The sequence below is a fragment of the Trachemys scripta genome, chromosome 15, assembly GCF_013100865.1.
Source record: "Trachemys scripta elegans isolate TJP31775 chromosome 15, CAS_Tse_1.0, whole genome shotgun sequence".
NCBI lineage: Eukaryota > Metazoa > Chordata > Testudines > Emydidae > Trachemys > Trachemys scripta.
In genome coordinates, this window is record NC_048312.1 from 19,116,449 (window position 1) to 19,132,392 (window position 15,944).

Consider the following 15,944-nt stretch of genomic DNA (forward strand, 5'->3'; position numbering starts at 1 on the left):
AACTGGTCCGTTGTCATTAATGAGGTCTTCAGGTATGCCATGCCTTGCAAATACAGACTTGCGATGTCTGATGACAGATGCACTTGTGGTATCCTTAAGCAAGCAGACTTCTAAGTATTTGAATATTAATCAGCCAGAATAAGATAATCTGCACCTTGAAACTCAACAGGTCCATGCCAAGTTTCTGCTAAGATCTGTTTCAGGCCTCATGTGGTAGCACTGGTTGCTTTTGATTTTTGTTTCTGAAAGTTTGATATGTGGTGCAAAGACTGTACCATGTCCTCAATTTGACAGCACATGCTTGGCCAATAGACGGCCTGTTGAACTCTCCTTTTACATAGCTCTGCTCCCAGATCACCGTCATGAATAATAGCCAAGATCTCTTTTCTGAGATTTGCCGGTACTATGATTCCATCACTTTTAAAGACAAATCCATCTTGCACACTTAGTTCCTCATTATATAATGATCAAATATCAGAGGGGTAGCCGTGTTAGTCTGGATCTGTAAAAAGCAACAGAGAGTCCTGTGGCACCTTTAAGGACTTGGCTACACTTGCAGCTGTACAGCGCTGTGAGTTAAACCTGACTTCGTACAGCTGAGTAGGGAAAGCGCTGCAGTCTGTCCACACTGACAGCTGCCCAGCGCACTGTCGTGGCCACTTGTGCGGCAATTGCAGCGCTATTGGGAGTGGTGCATTATGGGCAGCTATCCCACAGAGCACCTCTTCCCATTCTGGCGCCGTGGGTTGTGGGAAGGGGGCGTGGGTGCGGGGCATTCTGGGTCCTGTCCCAATGCCCCGTGATGCATCGCTTCGCATCCCAGAAATCCCTTTGTTTCCGTCCACCTTTGGCGCCATCTTTCAACGGTTTCTGTGCAGCGCGATCTGTCTGCGGGAAATGGAGCCCGAACTGCTGAGGCGTATGCTGACTTGTCTCGCCCCTTTCCATCATGGTCATGGCCCCTTTCCATCATGTCCTTTGATACCTTCCCGAAGGTATCGTAATTCCTATGGCTGGAGCGCAGCTGGGACTGTACAGCTTCCTCCCCCCAAACCCTGATGAGGTCCAGCAACTCGCCATTGCTCCATGCTGGGGCTTGCTTGGCGCGTGGAGGCATGGTCACCCGGAAAGATTCGCTGTTAGCACTCCACACCACGCTGGGCTGAGCAAACAGGAAGGGGATTTTTAAAATTCCCGGGGAATGTAAAGGGTGGGTCACATGGTTGGTTACCTGAGGCCAGGGCAGTAGAGTTTGAACTGATGACCAGAGTGGCTAGAACAGGCATTGTGGGATACTGCCGAATACTTCTGGAGGCCAGTCACAGCGCATAGGGCGGCCACACTGGCACCGCAGCGCTGCAGCGGCAGCGCAATACACGCTATTCCTCTCGGGGACGTGGAGTACATGCAGCGCTGCAACCACGGAGATACAGCGCTGCAAATGCCTTGCCAGTGTGGACGGGGAGTGAGTTACAGCGTTGGGGGCTCGCAAGTGTAGCCAAGGCCTAAGACTAACAGATGTATTGGAGCATAAGCTTTCGTGGGTGAATACCCACTTCGTCAGACGCATGTAATGGAAATTTCCAGGGGGAGGTACAAATATGCAGGCAAGAATCAGTCTGGAGATAATGAGGTTAGTTCAATCAGGGAGGGTGAGGTGCTCTGCTAGCAGTTGAAGTGTGAACACCAAGGGAGGAGAAACTGCTTCTGGAGTTGGCTAGCCATTCACAGTCTTTGTTTAATCCTGATCTGATGGTGTCAAATTTGCAAATGAACTGAAGCTCAGCAGTTTCTCTTTGGAGTCTGGTCCTGAAGTTTTTTTGCTGTAAGATGGCTACCTTTACATCTGCTATTGTGTGGCCAGGGAGGTTGAAGTGTTCTCCTACAGGTTTTTGTATATTGCCATTCCTGATATCTGACTTGTGTCCATTTATCCTCTTGCGTAGTGACTGTACAGTTTGGCCAATGTACATAGCAGAGGGGCATTGCTGGCACATGATGGCATATATAACATTGGTGGACGTGCAGGTGAATGAACCGGTGCACGCAATTGAAAGTGTTCTCTTTGAATTGCTTTATTCAGATCTCTCAGATCCAAGCACATTCTTATTTCATCTCAGCCTGATTTGGCTACACTTACTATAGAATTGACCCATTTTGTACGTTCTTCCAACTCTTGTTATTACTCACAACTGTTCCATATGGTGCAGTTCTTTCACTTCACTGGAACTTACCAGGTGCATAAATTGCAGGTGGTACTTGTGAATTCACCTTTAAGGTGTGCTTACCTGGGACGCACCCCAACCCTGCACATCCATCCTCATATTCGCTAAATGTATCCCAGTCACCTTCTTGTTCTTCTGTTACCAGATTGACTCTTTGCACTTGTCACAGTCTGTAAGCCCAGTATGGCTTGCGAGTGAAATCCCAGCAACGCTTTCTTACCCCAATGCTCACAGTCCAAACTGCATTTACCACATACTTGCAGCTGGTCCCCGGAGTAGCTTCTCAGCTGGGTACTCAAAGTGCAAAGTGGTTTGGACCGTAATGTGTTGTTTGACCTTTATAGACATCACATTGGCCTGTGCCCCAGTATTGAGCTCAAAGCTCATGTTTTGTGATAGTTAATGAGAAAATCCTCATTTCACTCGTCCTTGGGAGGCTCAGGACTGAGCATACTGAGGAATAGATCTTACAATTGCTCATCTGCTCCTGGCAGTGGGTGCGAGTCCAGTCTGTCCATGTAACAGGAATGGGGACGAGATCCCATCACTCTCTGAATTGTCCTTCCACGTTAGAGCTCTGTGCATTGGGTGAGATTGTTCCAAGTGTTATGAGGGAGATGCAAATTCTGCCTGGAAGAATTTCTGGGCAGATTAAATATGATACCTGCTCCCCCACCTCTGAAATGGCCCCTCACGCTGTCACAAGACGAATGCTATTAAACGTTCCCCTTTGATGACTAGAGGTTTGTGTTTCATTTCCCCATCTGGCTGTGTCACTGTGAGCAGCGCTGCTGTCATAAACCTGACAGTAATAATCAGCCTCGTCCTGCATCTGGACTCCAGTGATGGTTAACGTGGCCGTGTTACCGGAGTTGGCACCAGAGAATCGATCGGGGATTCCGGAGGGTCTCTTGCTATCCTCATATATAACAAGTAGCGGGGCGCTGCCAGGTTTCTGTTGGTACCAGTACACGTACTTGCCCCCAATGTTGTTCCCTGAGCAGGTGAGTTGAGCATTTTGCCCTGGAGATACAGACACTGAAGGCGGCTGAGTCAGCACGTACTGGGCCAGAGAACCTGTGACAGGAAGAGAAAACATGGGGATAAAATCAATATTTAGTGATCTAACACACCACAGGCCATGCAGGAACCTGAGGAAGAGAAAATCCCCTGAATAAAGAGATGGAGAAAAACTCCCCGCTTATAATACCTGAGCAGTACGTGAGCAGCGTGAGGAGCAGAGGGGCCCAGGCCATGGTGGGAATCCAGACAAGCTCGGCTTCCTGAGGCAAACGGGTCTGTGGCCGGGACCCTCCAATTCTCTCTTAAACCCCCAGAGCTGGAGAACGGCCCCTTCATGCAAATCAGCTCCCTGGTCACTGGCTACTGCTGCCTTTCACTCCCCAAGAGCAAAGGGACCCAGGGGAGAGTCTCTCTGTATAAATCCCCTCAGACACCTATGTAGGAAAGGACTGCTTTGCTTTTCATTGGCAAGGAAAATGTCTAGCTCGTCCCAGAGGTGAGGAGCTCCCAATGGGTTTGGTCTGCTCAGAAAGTCAAGTGCAGACCCCTCTCCCTAGATGTCTCCTGGGACCTCAAAGTAAACTGTGGTTTCTTCTCATGCCCCCAGGCCACAATTGTTTTCAGAGCCATGCCACCATTTTCAGTCAGTGCAGGAAGAAATGCTGGCCAGTTTTGGGGTGATCATTTCTGCGGTGCTGGATGGGGTGTTGGGGCTAGTTATGGAGTGGGTGCTGGATGGGGTGGGTGCTCTTGCATAGGGACTGGTGTTGGGGCTTGTCAAGCCTGATTTCCCCACTCTGGTACTTTGAGTGCAGAAGGTGGGGGCCCACAAAGACTCTAAAAGTTAATACTTGGCACTCCAGGCTTGTATTAAACTCCCAAGGTTACAGCTTTTCTCTGACCTTGGATTGGTAGATACTGCCACCACCCAAGTGAATAACCCCTTTGAAAGCCCAGGAAGGAGCACTGGGGAATTCCTTCCTGTTTGGTACCCTCAAGCCCTTTCACCCACTCTCCGGGGAACAGCTGAGAAAGGAAAAGAAAAGAAAAAGAAATCAACCGTTGCTACCAGCTAACGAAAAAAACATGTGCACAACCTCTTAAGACACAGAAATTCAATCCTGTTCTTAAAAAAGCTAAATTTTATTTAAAAAAAAGAAAGAAAATACATCTGGAAACTCAGGCTATTGCTAGATTTTAAAGGAGCAACTACAAGGATTAAGCACAAAGAATAGCTTTCTTGAGGTCCAGCTTAAAGGTTACAAGCAAAACAAAAGCACATGGGGTTAGCACAGAGGAATCCACAAGCCATAAAGAAATAAAAGAGATAAACCTAATCACGTCTTTCTAGACATTTCCTGATCTACTTACATATCTGGGGTTTCAAATGAGTAGATTCTAGGCATGATACTGGTGATTTTTCATACCTGGCCCCAAGCTTATTACAGCATAACTGCTGCCCTGTTTCCCCTCCAGCCAGGAGAATGACAACAGACAAGCAAAGGGGGAGATTTTTCTCAATTTAAAAAAGTTCCAGCCTTCCCATTGGCTCTTTTGCCCAGGTGCACATGCACTTCTTTTTACCGTTGCACAGCAGTGAGACTTTTTAACCCTTTATAGGTAAAGCAAGTAGAGAGCAGCTACTAAGAGGAATTTTATAACTAACTGGCTGGTTGGGTGTCCATAAAAGGGAGCTACCCCCCCCCCCACACACACTTCATTTATCACAGGGCTCATTATGGAGCGGGTGCTGGATGGTGTGGGTGCTGTTGCATGGTGACTGGTGTTGGGGCTGGGTACGGAGTCAGAGCTGGATGGGGTGGGTGCTGTTGGATGGGGACTGGAATTGGGCTAGTTTCGGAGCGGGAGCTGGATGAGGGCAGTTAATATTTGCAGACCTTACATCAATCCCCTGGTTCGCAGGACTGTCCCGATTTGACGCACAAACTCCCTATTCCATGGGTCTGGCTGGGCCTGGCTCCTCACTCTGGGAACTGCAACCAGGCCCCTAGTGATCGGGTCACAGCCCTGCTCAGGTCTGGCCCGGCCGCCCCATGGGAATGAGTGAGGAGCTGCTGGTTCATCTTTTCTTTATACCTTTCAGCCATCGTGCCAAGTGTGATGGCCCCATTTATTCCTGGCAGCCCTCGCACAGCGTCCTTTGTTATTCCTCAGAGTGTGAGTGTTTGTGGGCTCGAGCCAGAGGCGTCTGGTGCTGGGCGCTGACACCCCCTGACTCTGAGCGTGTGGCACACGCACCTCATCCAGCACCCAGAGCTGGTGCACACCAGCACTCACAGCCACTCCCTGCAGTGGGGTCGGCTCCCACAGATTATTATTGCCCCCTAGTGGCCAGCGTCGCACTTGCCAGGATCCTGTCCCTGACTCTCCAGGGCTGTAGGTAACATCGCTAGCCAGTCCCTTCCAGCATTCACCCTCTTCCTTTAAGGATGTCCTTCTCCACACTAACCAGGCTGGTCAGGTCCCCGGCTTAGTCACCTGGGGCAGAGATAAGTCAGTTATTCAGGCAGCTGCAGCCCCCTGGATGAAGATTAAGACATTCTAGAGCTGGGCAGCCATCTGGCTGTGGCTACATGAATCTAACTCTGTCAGACACAGACAGACCCCATCCCCGGGGGAAGGGGCAGGGAGGCAGAACCACCCCGGGCTCCTGCATGGCGCTTTACCCTGCGCTTTTGAACCTTGCCGGACAGAGTAGAAATTGACCATCACCACTTTAGAGCCCCTACACCGAGAGTGCCGAGTAACCGTAAATCTCCATAGAGTTCAGATATAATAACAATATTCTGGGAGAGCGTCTCTGTCTTTCGATGCCCCAGGCTGCACCCAGTGGGTACTCCCAACAAACCCTCTTTTGGGGGTGAGATCCCCCCCGGAGCGCTCGATCCCTGCTCTGCACAGCTCCAGTATGGCAGATGCATGGTGAGAACCCTCAGGAGAGTTGGTAACGGCATCACTGCCGTATTCACCCCACTCCCCTGAGGATTTGATTCAGAAGTAGAGCAACTAATGGGCTGCTGAGAAACCTGGCCACCTGCCTGAGAGGCAGGGGTGTGTCCCCTCTCCCTTTCCTCAGGCCCCCCTGGGGTTCTCAGTAGCAATGCCTGCTTGTCCGAGGCAGGAGCCACACAAGAGCTGTCTGCTGGGGGACTTTCCAATGCTCCTCTGGGAGCAGAATGGGCCTCTCGACTTACTGGAGCATGGAGCCCTGTCTGCATAGCGGTGGAGCCTGTGCCTGGGGAGGGAAGATACAGACTTTACCCACCCCAGCACAGGACTCTGCAGGTGGCCAGCACCCCAGAAGAGCTATGCTGAGATGGCATCAGTCAGGGCCCCAATACACAGAATGCTCTGGTGGTGAGAACCTACACCAAGTAGCAGGTTTTCAGGGTTAAAATGAGTGGGGTGGGTCACAGCTCGTGGAGCTATTGTTTCAGGCTCTCTGCAGACTCAGGCAGGTATCAGGGACACTGCAGTCATCCTTCAAGCTTTTCTTAACAACCCATGAGGACTGGCTATAATTTCTTGTAACGAAGGCAGAGATTCTGATCTCATCCCAAGAGTCACGGAGCCAGGCACTGGGTGTGAGTCCAGTTTGTCCCTTTAACGGGAATGGGGACGAGATCCCATCGCTCTCTGAATTGTCCTTTAGAGCTCTGTGCATTGGGGTGAGATTGTTCACAAGGGTTATGAGGGAGACGCAGTGTGGTCCCAGGCTCTGTCTGGAAGGATTTGTGGGCAGATTAAATATGATACCTGCTTCCCCACCTCTGAAAAGGGCCCCTCACGCTGTCACAGGACGAATGCTATTAAACGTTCCCCTTTGATGACAAGAGGTTTGTGTCTCACTTCCCCATCTGGCTGTGTCACTGTGAGCAGCGCTGCTGTCCCACACCTGACAGTAATAATCAGCCTCGTCCTGTACCTGGACTCCAGTGATGGTTAACGTGGCCGTGTTACCGGAGTTGGCACCAGAGAATCGATCGGGGATTCCAGAGGGTCTCTTGCTATCCTCATATATAACAAGTAGCGGGGCGCTGCCAGGTTTCTGTTGGTACCAGTGCACGTACTTGCCCCCAATGTTGTTCCCTGAGCAGGTGAGTTGAGCATTTTGCCCTGGAGACACAGACACTGAAGGCGGCTGAGTCAGCACGTACTGGGCCAGAGAACCTGAGACAGGAGGAGAAAACATGGGGATAAAATCAATTTTTCAAGAGCTAACACACCACAGGCCGTGCAGGAACCTGAGGAAGAGAAAATCCCCTGAATAAAGAGATGGAGAAAAACTCTCCCGCTTATAATACCTGAGCAGTAAGTGAGCACCGTAAGGAGCAGAGGGGCCCAGGCCATGGTGGGAATCCAGACGAGCTCGGCTTCCTGAGGCAAATGGGTCTGTGGCTGGAACCCTCTGATTCTCTCTTAAATCCCCAGAGCTGGAGAACGGCCCCTTCATGCAAATCTGCTCCCTGCTCACTGGCTGCTGCTGCCTTTCACTCCCCAAGAGCACAGGGACCCAGGGGATAGTCTCTCTGTATAAATCCCCTCAGACACCTGTGTAGGAAAGGACTGCTTTGCTTTTCATTGGCAAGGAAAACGTCTAGCTTGCCCCAGAGGTGAGGAGCTCCCAATGGGTTTGGTCTGCTCAGAAAGTCAAATGCAGACCCCTCTCCCTAGAAGTCTCCAATTTTATCTGCCTGGGACCTCAAAGTAAACTGTGATTTCTTCTCATGCTCCCAGGCCACAATTGTTTTCAGAGTCATGCCACCATTTTTGGTCATTGCAGGAAGAAATCCTTGCCCGTTTTGGGGTGATCATAAGTGGGGTGTGGGATGGGGTAGGTGCCTTTGGATGGGGGCTGGTGTAGGGGCATGTTACGGAGGGGGTGCTAGATGGGTGGGTGCTGTTGGATTGGGGCTGGTGTTGGGGCTGGCTATGGAGTGGGTGCTGGATGGGAGGGTGCTATTGGATGGGTGTTGGGACAGGTTAGGGGGTGGTTGCTGGATGGATGTGTACTGTTGGATGGGGACTGGTGTTGGGGTTGGTTACGGAGTGGGTGCTGGATGGGTGGGTGCTGTTGGATGGGGGCTGGTGTTGGGGCTAGTTTTGGAGCAGGGGCTGGATGAGGGCAGTTGATATTCGCAGACCTTACATCAATCCCGTGGTTCGCAGGACTGTCCCGATTTGACGCACAAACTCCCTATTCCACGGGTCTGGCTGGGCCTGGCTCCTCACTCTGGGAACTGCAACCTGGTCCCTACTGAGCGGGTCACAGCCCTGCTCGGGTCTGGCCAAGGGAGGAACTGCTGGTTCATCTTTTCTTTGTACCTTTCAGCCGTCGTGCCAAGTGTGATGGCCCCGTTTATTCCTGGCAGCCCTCGCACAGCGTCCTTTGTTATTCCACAGACTGTGAGTGTTTGTGGGCTGGAGCCGGAAGGGTCTGGTGCTGGGCGCACTGACAGTCCCTGACTCTGAGCCTGTGGCACACGCACCTCACCCAACATCCAGGGCTGGTGCACACCAGCACTCACAGCCACTCCCTGCAGTGGGGTCGGCTCCCACAGATTAATATTGCCCCCTAGTGGCCAGCATCGCATTTGCCATGATCCCGTCCCTGACTCCAGGGCTGTAGGTAACCTCGCTAGCCAGTCCCTTCCAGCATTTACCCTCTTCCTGGCTCAAAGACGAGGGAGCAGAGAGGGGGTGGCTGGGAAGTTGGGATCCAAACAGTGTTCTCTAGGGTCCCTTGTCCAGATCATGTGAGCGCTGTTGGGGAACAAAAAGCCCCAAAGCCTAGAGATCTCTCTAGCCCAGCAGTGTGTAGCCCGACTTGTGTTACACTGCCCTAGTACAGACTCTGAGCTCCAATACTGTGAGGGTGAAGAGCACCCCCTGGTGGTCAGTGCTGCTGTTTCTAAGATTATTCTGATCGGAGTTTCACAAAAGCTAGAGACCCTCCATGCTGAGCTCATCACAAAAAAGCGGCCCCTATTCACTGTCTCTCACAGCTGCAGGAACATCACGTACAGTTGTTTCCAGCATTCATGTTGTTCCTTTTGAGGGTGTTCTTTTCTGTCCTGGCTTCACTGATCACATCATCAGCCTGGTCACATCTTTGGAAGGGATTACCCAGGGATTTCAGAAATTGCACTTGCCTAGATTAAGATTAATGCAACCCAAGCTAGGGAAGTCACCTCCTCCTAGCTGGTTTGCTACTGTTGTCTCTTCCTGGGACACTAATGTTTTGTGAGCGGTAGCTGATGCTGAGGCCGTGCAGGCCAGCTCTCCAGGGGAGGGTCGATCGGTGACGTGCACTCCCGGTATTAGGGTTGCCAATTTTGGTTGGCCATATTCGTGGAGGTTTCATCACATGATATAGTCTTTATTAAAGATTAATCTTTTGAACCTGGAGATTTTAGGGCAATCCTGGAGGGTTAGCAGCCCTAGCAGGTACATTCTGAGCGGACTTTCAGTCATTCCCACATACATCAGTCAGAATGTCATTCCTGGGTAGGCTGATGCTTCCCTGTGAATATTTAAGGAAACAGCCCTGCTCCATCACCCGGCCCATGGGCGTGTCTTACATTGGAAATCTCAGGATCTCCCTTCCCCCTCTCGGAGGCAGACCCTTGGCAAGATCTCTGGGGCCCTGAATAGGGATGTCTCATGAGGGTGTAACCAGAGTGGCAGCTTCCTCTGCCCACCCTGAGGCTGCAGGGGCTGGAGACCCTTAGTCAGTAGAGAGATCCTGTCCTGCGCAAGGAAATGGAGGAGAGAGACTGGACTGAGCAGTTCACATGGTCCATGGAGTGAGCTTGGACAAGTTGTCGTCCCCTCTTCCCCAAGTAAAGAGAGAGAATGTGGTGGGGGAAGGGCAGAGCTCTTAGAATTCACCAATCTATTACAATTCTCTGAGAGTGTCAACAAGCATGAGGACAAGGGTGATCGAGTGGATATAATGTACTTGGACTTTCAGAAAGCCTTTGATAAGGTCTCACCCCAAAGGCTATTAAACAAAGTAAGTCGTGGGATAAGAGGGAAGGTCCTCTCATGTATTGGTAACTGCTTAAAAGATAGAAAAGAAAGAGTAGGAAGAAATGGTCAGTTTTCAGAGTGGAGTGAGGCAAATAGCAGAGTCCATAAGGATCTGGGTAGGACCAGTCTTCAACATATTCATAATTGATCTGGAAAACGGGTAATCAGTGAGGTGTCAAAGTTTGCAGATGATACAAATCTACTCAAGATAAGTTAGTCCAAAGCAGACTGTGAAGAGCTACAAAGGGATCTCACAAAACTGGGTGACTGGGCAAGAAAATGGCAGATGAAATTCAATGTTGATAAATGCAAAGTAATGCACATTGGAAAACATAATCCCGACTATACAGGGTCCTGGTGTCCCTAGCCTCTGTTTGCTAGAAGCGGGAAATGGGCAACAGGGGATGGATCACTTGATGATTCCCTGTTCTGTTCATTCCCTCTGGGGCACCTGGCATTGGTCACTGTAGGGAGACAGGATCCTGGGCTAGATGGACCTTTGCTCTGACCCAGTGTGGCCGTTCTTATGTTCTCTTGGCCCTGAGTAGGGATGTCTCCTGAGGGTGTAACTGGAGCTGGAGCTCCCCCTGCTGATGCTGGAGGGGGTGATGACAGTGCCTGGAGGGAGCTGGGAAGAGTTCGCCTCCCCACGAAAAGAGAGAGGAGGAGTAGGGAGGAGGGCAGAGATGTTCCACCCGACCCCCTGCAGAGGGAACATGAGGAGGAATCAGGGGAGCGCTGTGCATCTCCTGAGTGGCAAGATCTCTGGGGCCCTGAATAGGGATGTCTCATGAGGGTGTAACCAGAGTGGCAGCTTCCTCTGCCCGTGCTGAGGCTGCAGGGGCTGGAGATCCTTAGTCAGTAGAGAGATCCTGTCCTGCACAAGGAAATGGAGGAGAGAACCTGGACTGAGCAGTTCACACGGTCCATGGAGTGAGCTGGGACAAGTTGTCGTCCCCTCTTCCCCAAGTAAAGAGAGAGAATGTGGTGGGGGAAGGGCAGAGCTCTTAGAATTCACCAATCTATTACAATTCTCTGAGAGTGTCAACAAGCATGTGGACAAGGGTGATCCAGTGGATATAATGTACTTGGACTTTCTGAAAGCCTTTGATAAGGTCTCACCCCAAAGACTATTAAGCAAAGTAAGTCATGGGATAAGAGGGAAGATCCTTGCATGGATCAGTAACTGCTTAAAAGATAGGAAAGAAAGAATTGGAAAAAGTGGTCCATTTTCAGAGTGGAGCGAGGCAAATAGTGGAGTCCATAAGGATCTAGGTAGGACCAGTGTTCAACATATTCATAATTGAACTGGAAAAGGGATAATCAGTGAGGTGTCAAAGTTTGCAGATGATACAAATCTACTTAGGATAATTTAGTCTAAAGCTGATTGTGAACAGTTACAAAGGGCTCTCAGTAAACTGGGTGACTGGGCAAGAAAATGGCAGATGAAATTCAATGTTGATAAATGCAAAGTAATGCACATTGGAAAACATAATCCTGACTATACAGTGTGCTGGTGTCCCTAGCCTCTGTTTGCTAGAAGTGGGGAATGGGCGACAGGGGATGGATCACTTGATGATTCCCTGTTCTGTTCATTCCCTCTGGGGCACCTGGCATTGGTCACTGTAGGGAGACAGGATCCTGGGCTAAATGGACCTTTGCTCTGACCCAGTGTGGCCGTTCTTATGTTCTCTTGGCAAGATCTCTAGGGCCCTGAGTAGGGATGTCTCCGGAGGGTGTAACTGGAGCTGTAGCTCCCCCTGCTCATGCCGGGTGGGGTGATGACCCTTAGCCAGTCTGAGCAGAGAGTTCCCATCCTGCACCAGGAGATGGAGGAGGGAGACGGGGAAGGGCCATTCACACAGTGCACGGAGGGAGCTGGGAAGAGTTCTCCTCCCCTCCTCCCCATGAAAAGAGAGAGGAGGAGGAGGGAGAAGGGCAGAGATGTTCCACCTGACCCCCTGCAGAGGGAACATGAGGAGGAATCAGGGGAGTGCTGTGCATCTCCTGAGTGAGGAAATGGACTTAACTGCAAAGAACAACTGTTGTGTGATGTGTTACAGGCAGAGACCAAACACTGCAGCCTGTGTGGGCCTGTGTGGGTCTGTCGTCCCCGCCTCTCCCCACACACACACACACCACCACAAGGCCCAGGCTGGGGGAGGGGAGGTTTTTGTCTCACTTCCCCATCTGATTGTGTCACCGGGAAGAGCCCTGCTGTGCCACACAGCACAGTAATAATCAGCATCATCCTCTACCAGTGTCCCAGAGATGGTCAGATAGCCGGTGTTACTGGATGTGTCTTTGGAACCAGAGAAGCGAGCAGGGACCCCAGAGCCCTGGCCTTTGTTGGAATCCGAATAGTAATACAGCAGGTACTGTGGAGAATTCCCAGGTTTCTGCTGGTACCAATACACAGTGTAGCTACTGATGCTGGTCCCACTGCTCATGGTGCAGGAGAGTTTCACGGTGTTTCCTGGGGACACTGACACTGAGGGCGGCTGAGTCACCACAGTCTGCGAGCTGGAACCTGGAAAAAATATGGTAGAAACCTGTCAAACCCTCCCTGTCCGTCTCCAGTCGCTAGTAACACGGGTTGTGCAATTGGCTTCAGCAGTAACTTTATTGTTTATTTAACCTGCTCCCCCTGTTCTCACCTGTGCACCACGTCCCCAGTAGGACAATGAGGGGAACCCAGAGCATGGTGAGGAGATTTCAGACCCTTGGGGGAAACCCAGCCAGAGCCGCTGAGAATGCCTGACATTGTCTGCTCCTTATATTGAGCCTCCTGGGGGAGGAGCTGTTAAATTCCTCCTTTATGTTCATCTGCTCTCATCTGATTGGCCCTGACGATCACAGGGAGGGGGCTGTGCGGGAGGAGGGACAAGCTACAGCCCTATAAGATAAAGCTTCCACATCCCAGATGAGATTTGACTATTCGTGTCTAATCTGTGATCAGTTTTGGGTCGACCGAAACTGCATCTTTAGCTGAATAAATTATTTGTCAGAAACATTTTTCCAGCTCCCTTGATGCATAACTCACTTTTGCCTGAGTGGTTCCCTTATTCCCTAGGTCTGCTCCCTGTCTGTGTCCACCGTTTGGTTCTGCTCTGGGGTTCTCGGAGTGCCTGGGCAGGCAGGTGGAGTCTGCAGGGCTCTCTGGCTGCTGTGGGGTGTGTGGAGAGCCCTCAAGTCCGTGGCTGAAGAGGGCTGAGGAAATTACAGTAAATGTTTGTCAGTCTCAGGGCCTCGTTCCCAGCACATCCAGACCAGGGAGATGGGCAGGTATCCACCTTCAGCAGCATTTACTCTGCCCCAGGGGAAGGAATAAAATAGGGAGTGAGAGCTAGTGCTGTGGGGACAGGCCTGGGAGCCAGGAACTCCATCGCTCTAGTCCCAGCTCCTGCACTGACTGCACAGCCTTGGGCACGTCATATGATCTCCCTGGGCCGTGTGTATCTCTGATGTAACTGCACCGAGCTACAGGGTTCTAGAGCAGGGTGGGTTTGGCCAATGAAGTCTCTGTTTTCCCATTTCAGAAGTGGGGACTTTAACACTCAGTTATTTACCTCTCAGAGCCATGGGGAGAATTCATCAGCTCTTGTTCGTGGCTTTGGGGTGCCATTCAAGGGCTAACTCTTAATTTCAGATGACAAACATAGCCCAGTTATTGGAAATATTAAGCAGCTGGGCATGTGGGTGGCATCTTTACTGGCAGTCTTGCCGATAAAACCACAGACTGGGCCCCAAGAGAAAAGCAAAGGGGATGTTCTGTTGACATCTCTAATCTAACCCAGCCCAGTGCATTTGTACTGTCTCCGGTGCCACAAAGTCAGGGCTGTGCTAACTAACTTACACCCAGTCAGAGCCCTCCTGCTCCTGCACGTTTCATCTCAGGAATCAGCTCCTTAACAGTCCTGTTGTTCAGAGATTGTCTCTCTTGGCCGTTGGTGCCTTTTTCACAAGTCTCAGGCCCTGCTCGCACTTGGGCTGGAGTGTGGGCTCTCAGGAGGCTGGGAGCGCTCAGAGAGTTCTACTGCATTCAGGAGACAGATGCCCACGAATCCCAGATGCCCCTAGGGATGGAGAGTGGGAAAAGTGAGCTCTTGCTGCTGGCTCCAGGACCCAAGTGACTTTCTCCAGTGCAAGGTGTAATAGCTCTTGCCAACCCGCTATTATAACATAAGAGAAGATCCGGGAGACTTTACGTAACAGTAAACACTTTAATTAACTGGTTTCAGAGGGGTAGCTGTGTTAGTCTGTATCAGCAAAACCAACAAGGAGTCCTTGTCGGACCTTACAGACTAACAAATTTATTTGGGCACGAGCTTTCATGGGCTAGAACCTACTTCATCAGATGCATGGAGTGGAAAATACAGTAACAGGTATATTTATACATAGTACATGAAAAGATGCGAGTTGCCTTACCAGGTGGGGGGTCAGTAGAGACTGATAAAGGCTTTGCACTTTGTCAAAGAAATATTTCTTCTTTGCTTGTCTCAATTTTAGGCTAGTTTGTATGTCTCCTTGTATCAGCTTAGGTTGTACGAACGTTCACGTAATCAGTAATTGGTCCTTAGACGTCTTCCCATGAGGAGTTGAGCAGGTGATCTCATTCCTCCTATAGGTGTATTCCAATAGTCCAGCAGGCTAAGATAGGGATCTGTGTTAACCAGGCTAGAGTTTTTAAGAATCCTTTTTACAGTTGGTACTGCTCTCGGTCATTCCATTTGATTGTGGGAACAATGGACTTCAAGTTTTGTGAATCAAGTCCCATTGCTTTGCAAAAGTTTTTAAGTCTCTGGCACAAAACTGTGGTCCGTTGTCAGAAATGAGTTCTTCAGGCATGCCATGCCTTGCAAATATAGACTTGCAATGACTGATGACAGGTGCACTTGTGGTGTCCTGAAGCAAGCAGACTTCTAAGTATTTGAATATTAATCAGCCAGAATAAGATAATCTGCACCTTGAAACTCAACAGGACCATGCCAAGTTTCTGCTTAGATCTGTTTGGGGCCTCATGTGGTAGCACTGGTTTCTTTTGATTTTTGTTTCTGAAAGTTTGACATGTGGTGCAAAGACTGTACCATGTCCTCAAATTGACAGCACATGCTTGGCCAATAGATGGCATCTTGAGCTCTCTTTTTACATAGCTCTGCTCCCAGATCACTGTCCTGAATAATAGCCAAGATCTCTTTTCTGAGATTTGCCGGTACTATGATTCCATCTCTTGATAAAGAATCAGCAAGTGCTAATTCTTTCACTGGTCTGAGTCTCACTTCCAGCTAATATTTCGGGAGTGTTAACAACCATCTAGGAAACCTTGGTGGAGCACTACAAAGTTTTTCTGAAAATGGCCTAAAAGTATATTTTCAGAGCTACTTTCCCCCCGGTAGGTAAATTGATGAAATCAAGTACAGCCAAATACTGTTTCCAGCATTTCTTTTCCTTCTGGGCATTGTTCTGTGGTGTGGAAGTTTAGAGCTTTAGCGACACAAGCAACAGGAGCCCTGTTTTGCAGCAATACAGCCCCCAATTGGGAGAGCTTGCATCCACTGGCAGAGCAACTGGTTCTGTGAAAGTGAGTTCTTCAGCACCGTTGTCCTTATAAGCAATTCTTTCATGTGTTCATGTGCCACCTCC

At 50.2% G+C, this 15,944-nt stretch overlaps 1 protein-coding gene across 1 annotated transcript in view; it reads right to left on the reverse strand.

Annotated features, from left to right (window-relative positions):
* Positions 1 to 13,078, reverse strand: part of LOC117888223 — a 29,263-nt gene extending 16,185 nt beyond the window's left edge. Inside the window, exons 1-6 of the mRNA XM_034791453.1 lie at positions 12,959 to 13,078; positions 12,475 to 12,831; positions 7,574 to 7,687; positions 7,119 to 7,439; positions 3,436 to 3,549; positions 3,008 to 3,302 (exon numbers count right to left, since the gene is read on the reverse strand). Of these exons, the coding sequence (XP_034647344.1) occupies positions 3,008 to 3,302; positions 3,436 to 3,549; positions 7,119 to 7,439; positions 7,574 to 7,687; positions 12,475 to 12,831; positions 12,959 to 13,004 (1,247 nt within the window). The 5' untranslated portion in view covers positions 13,005 to 13,078. The remainder of the gene's footprint in view (positions 1 to 3,007; positions 3,303 to 3,435; positions 3,550 to 7,118; positions 7,440 to 7,573; positions 7,688 to 12,474; positions 12,832 to 12,958) is intronic.
* Positions 13,079 to 15,944: the final 2,866 nt, after the last annotated feature.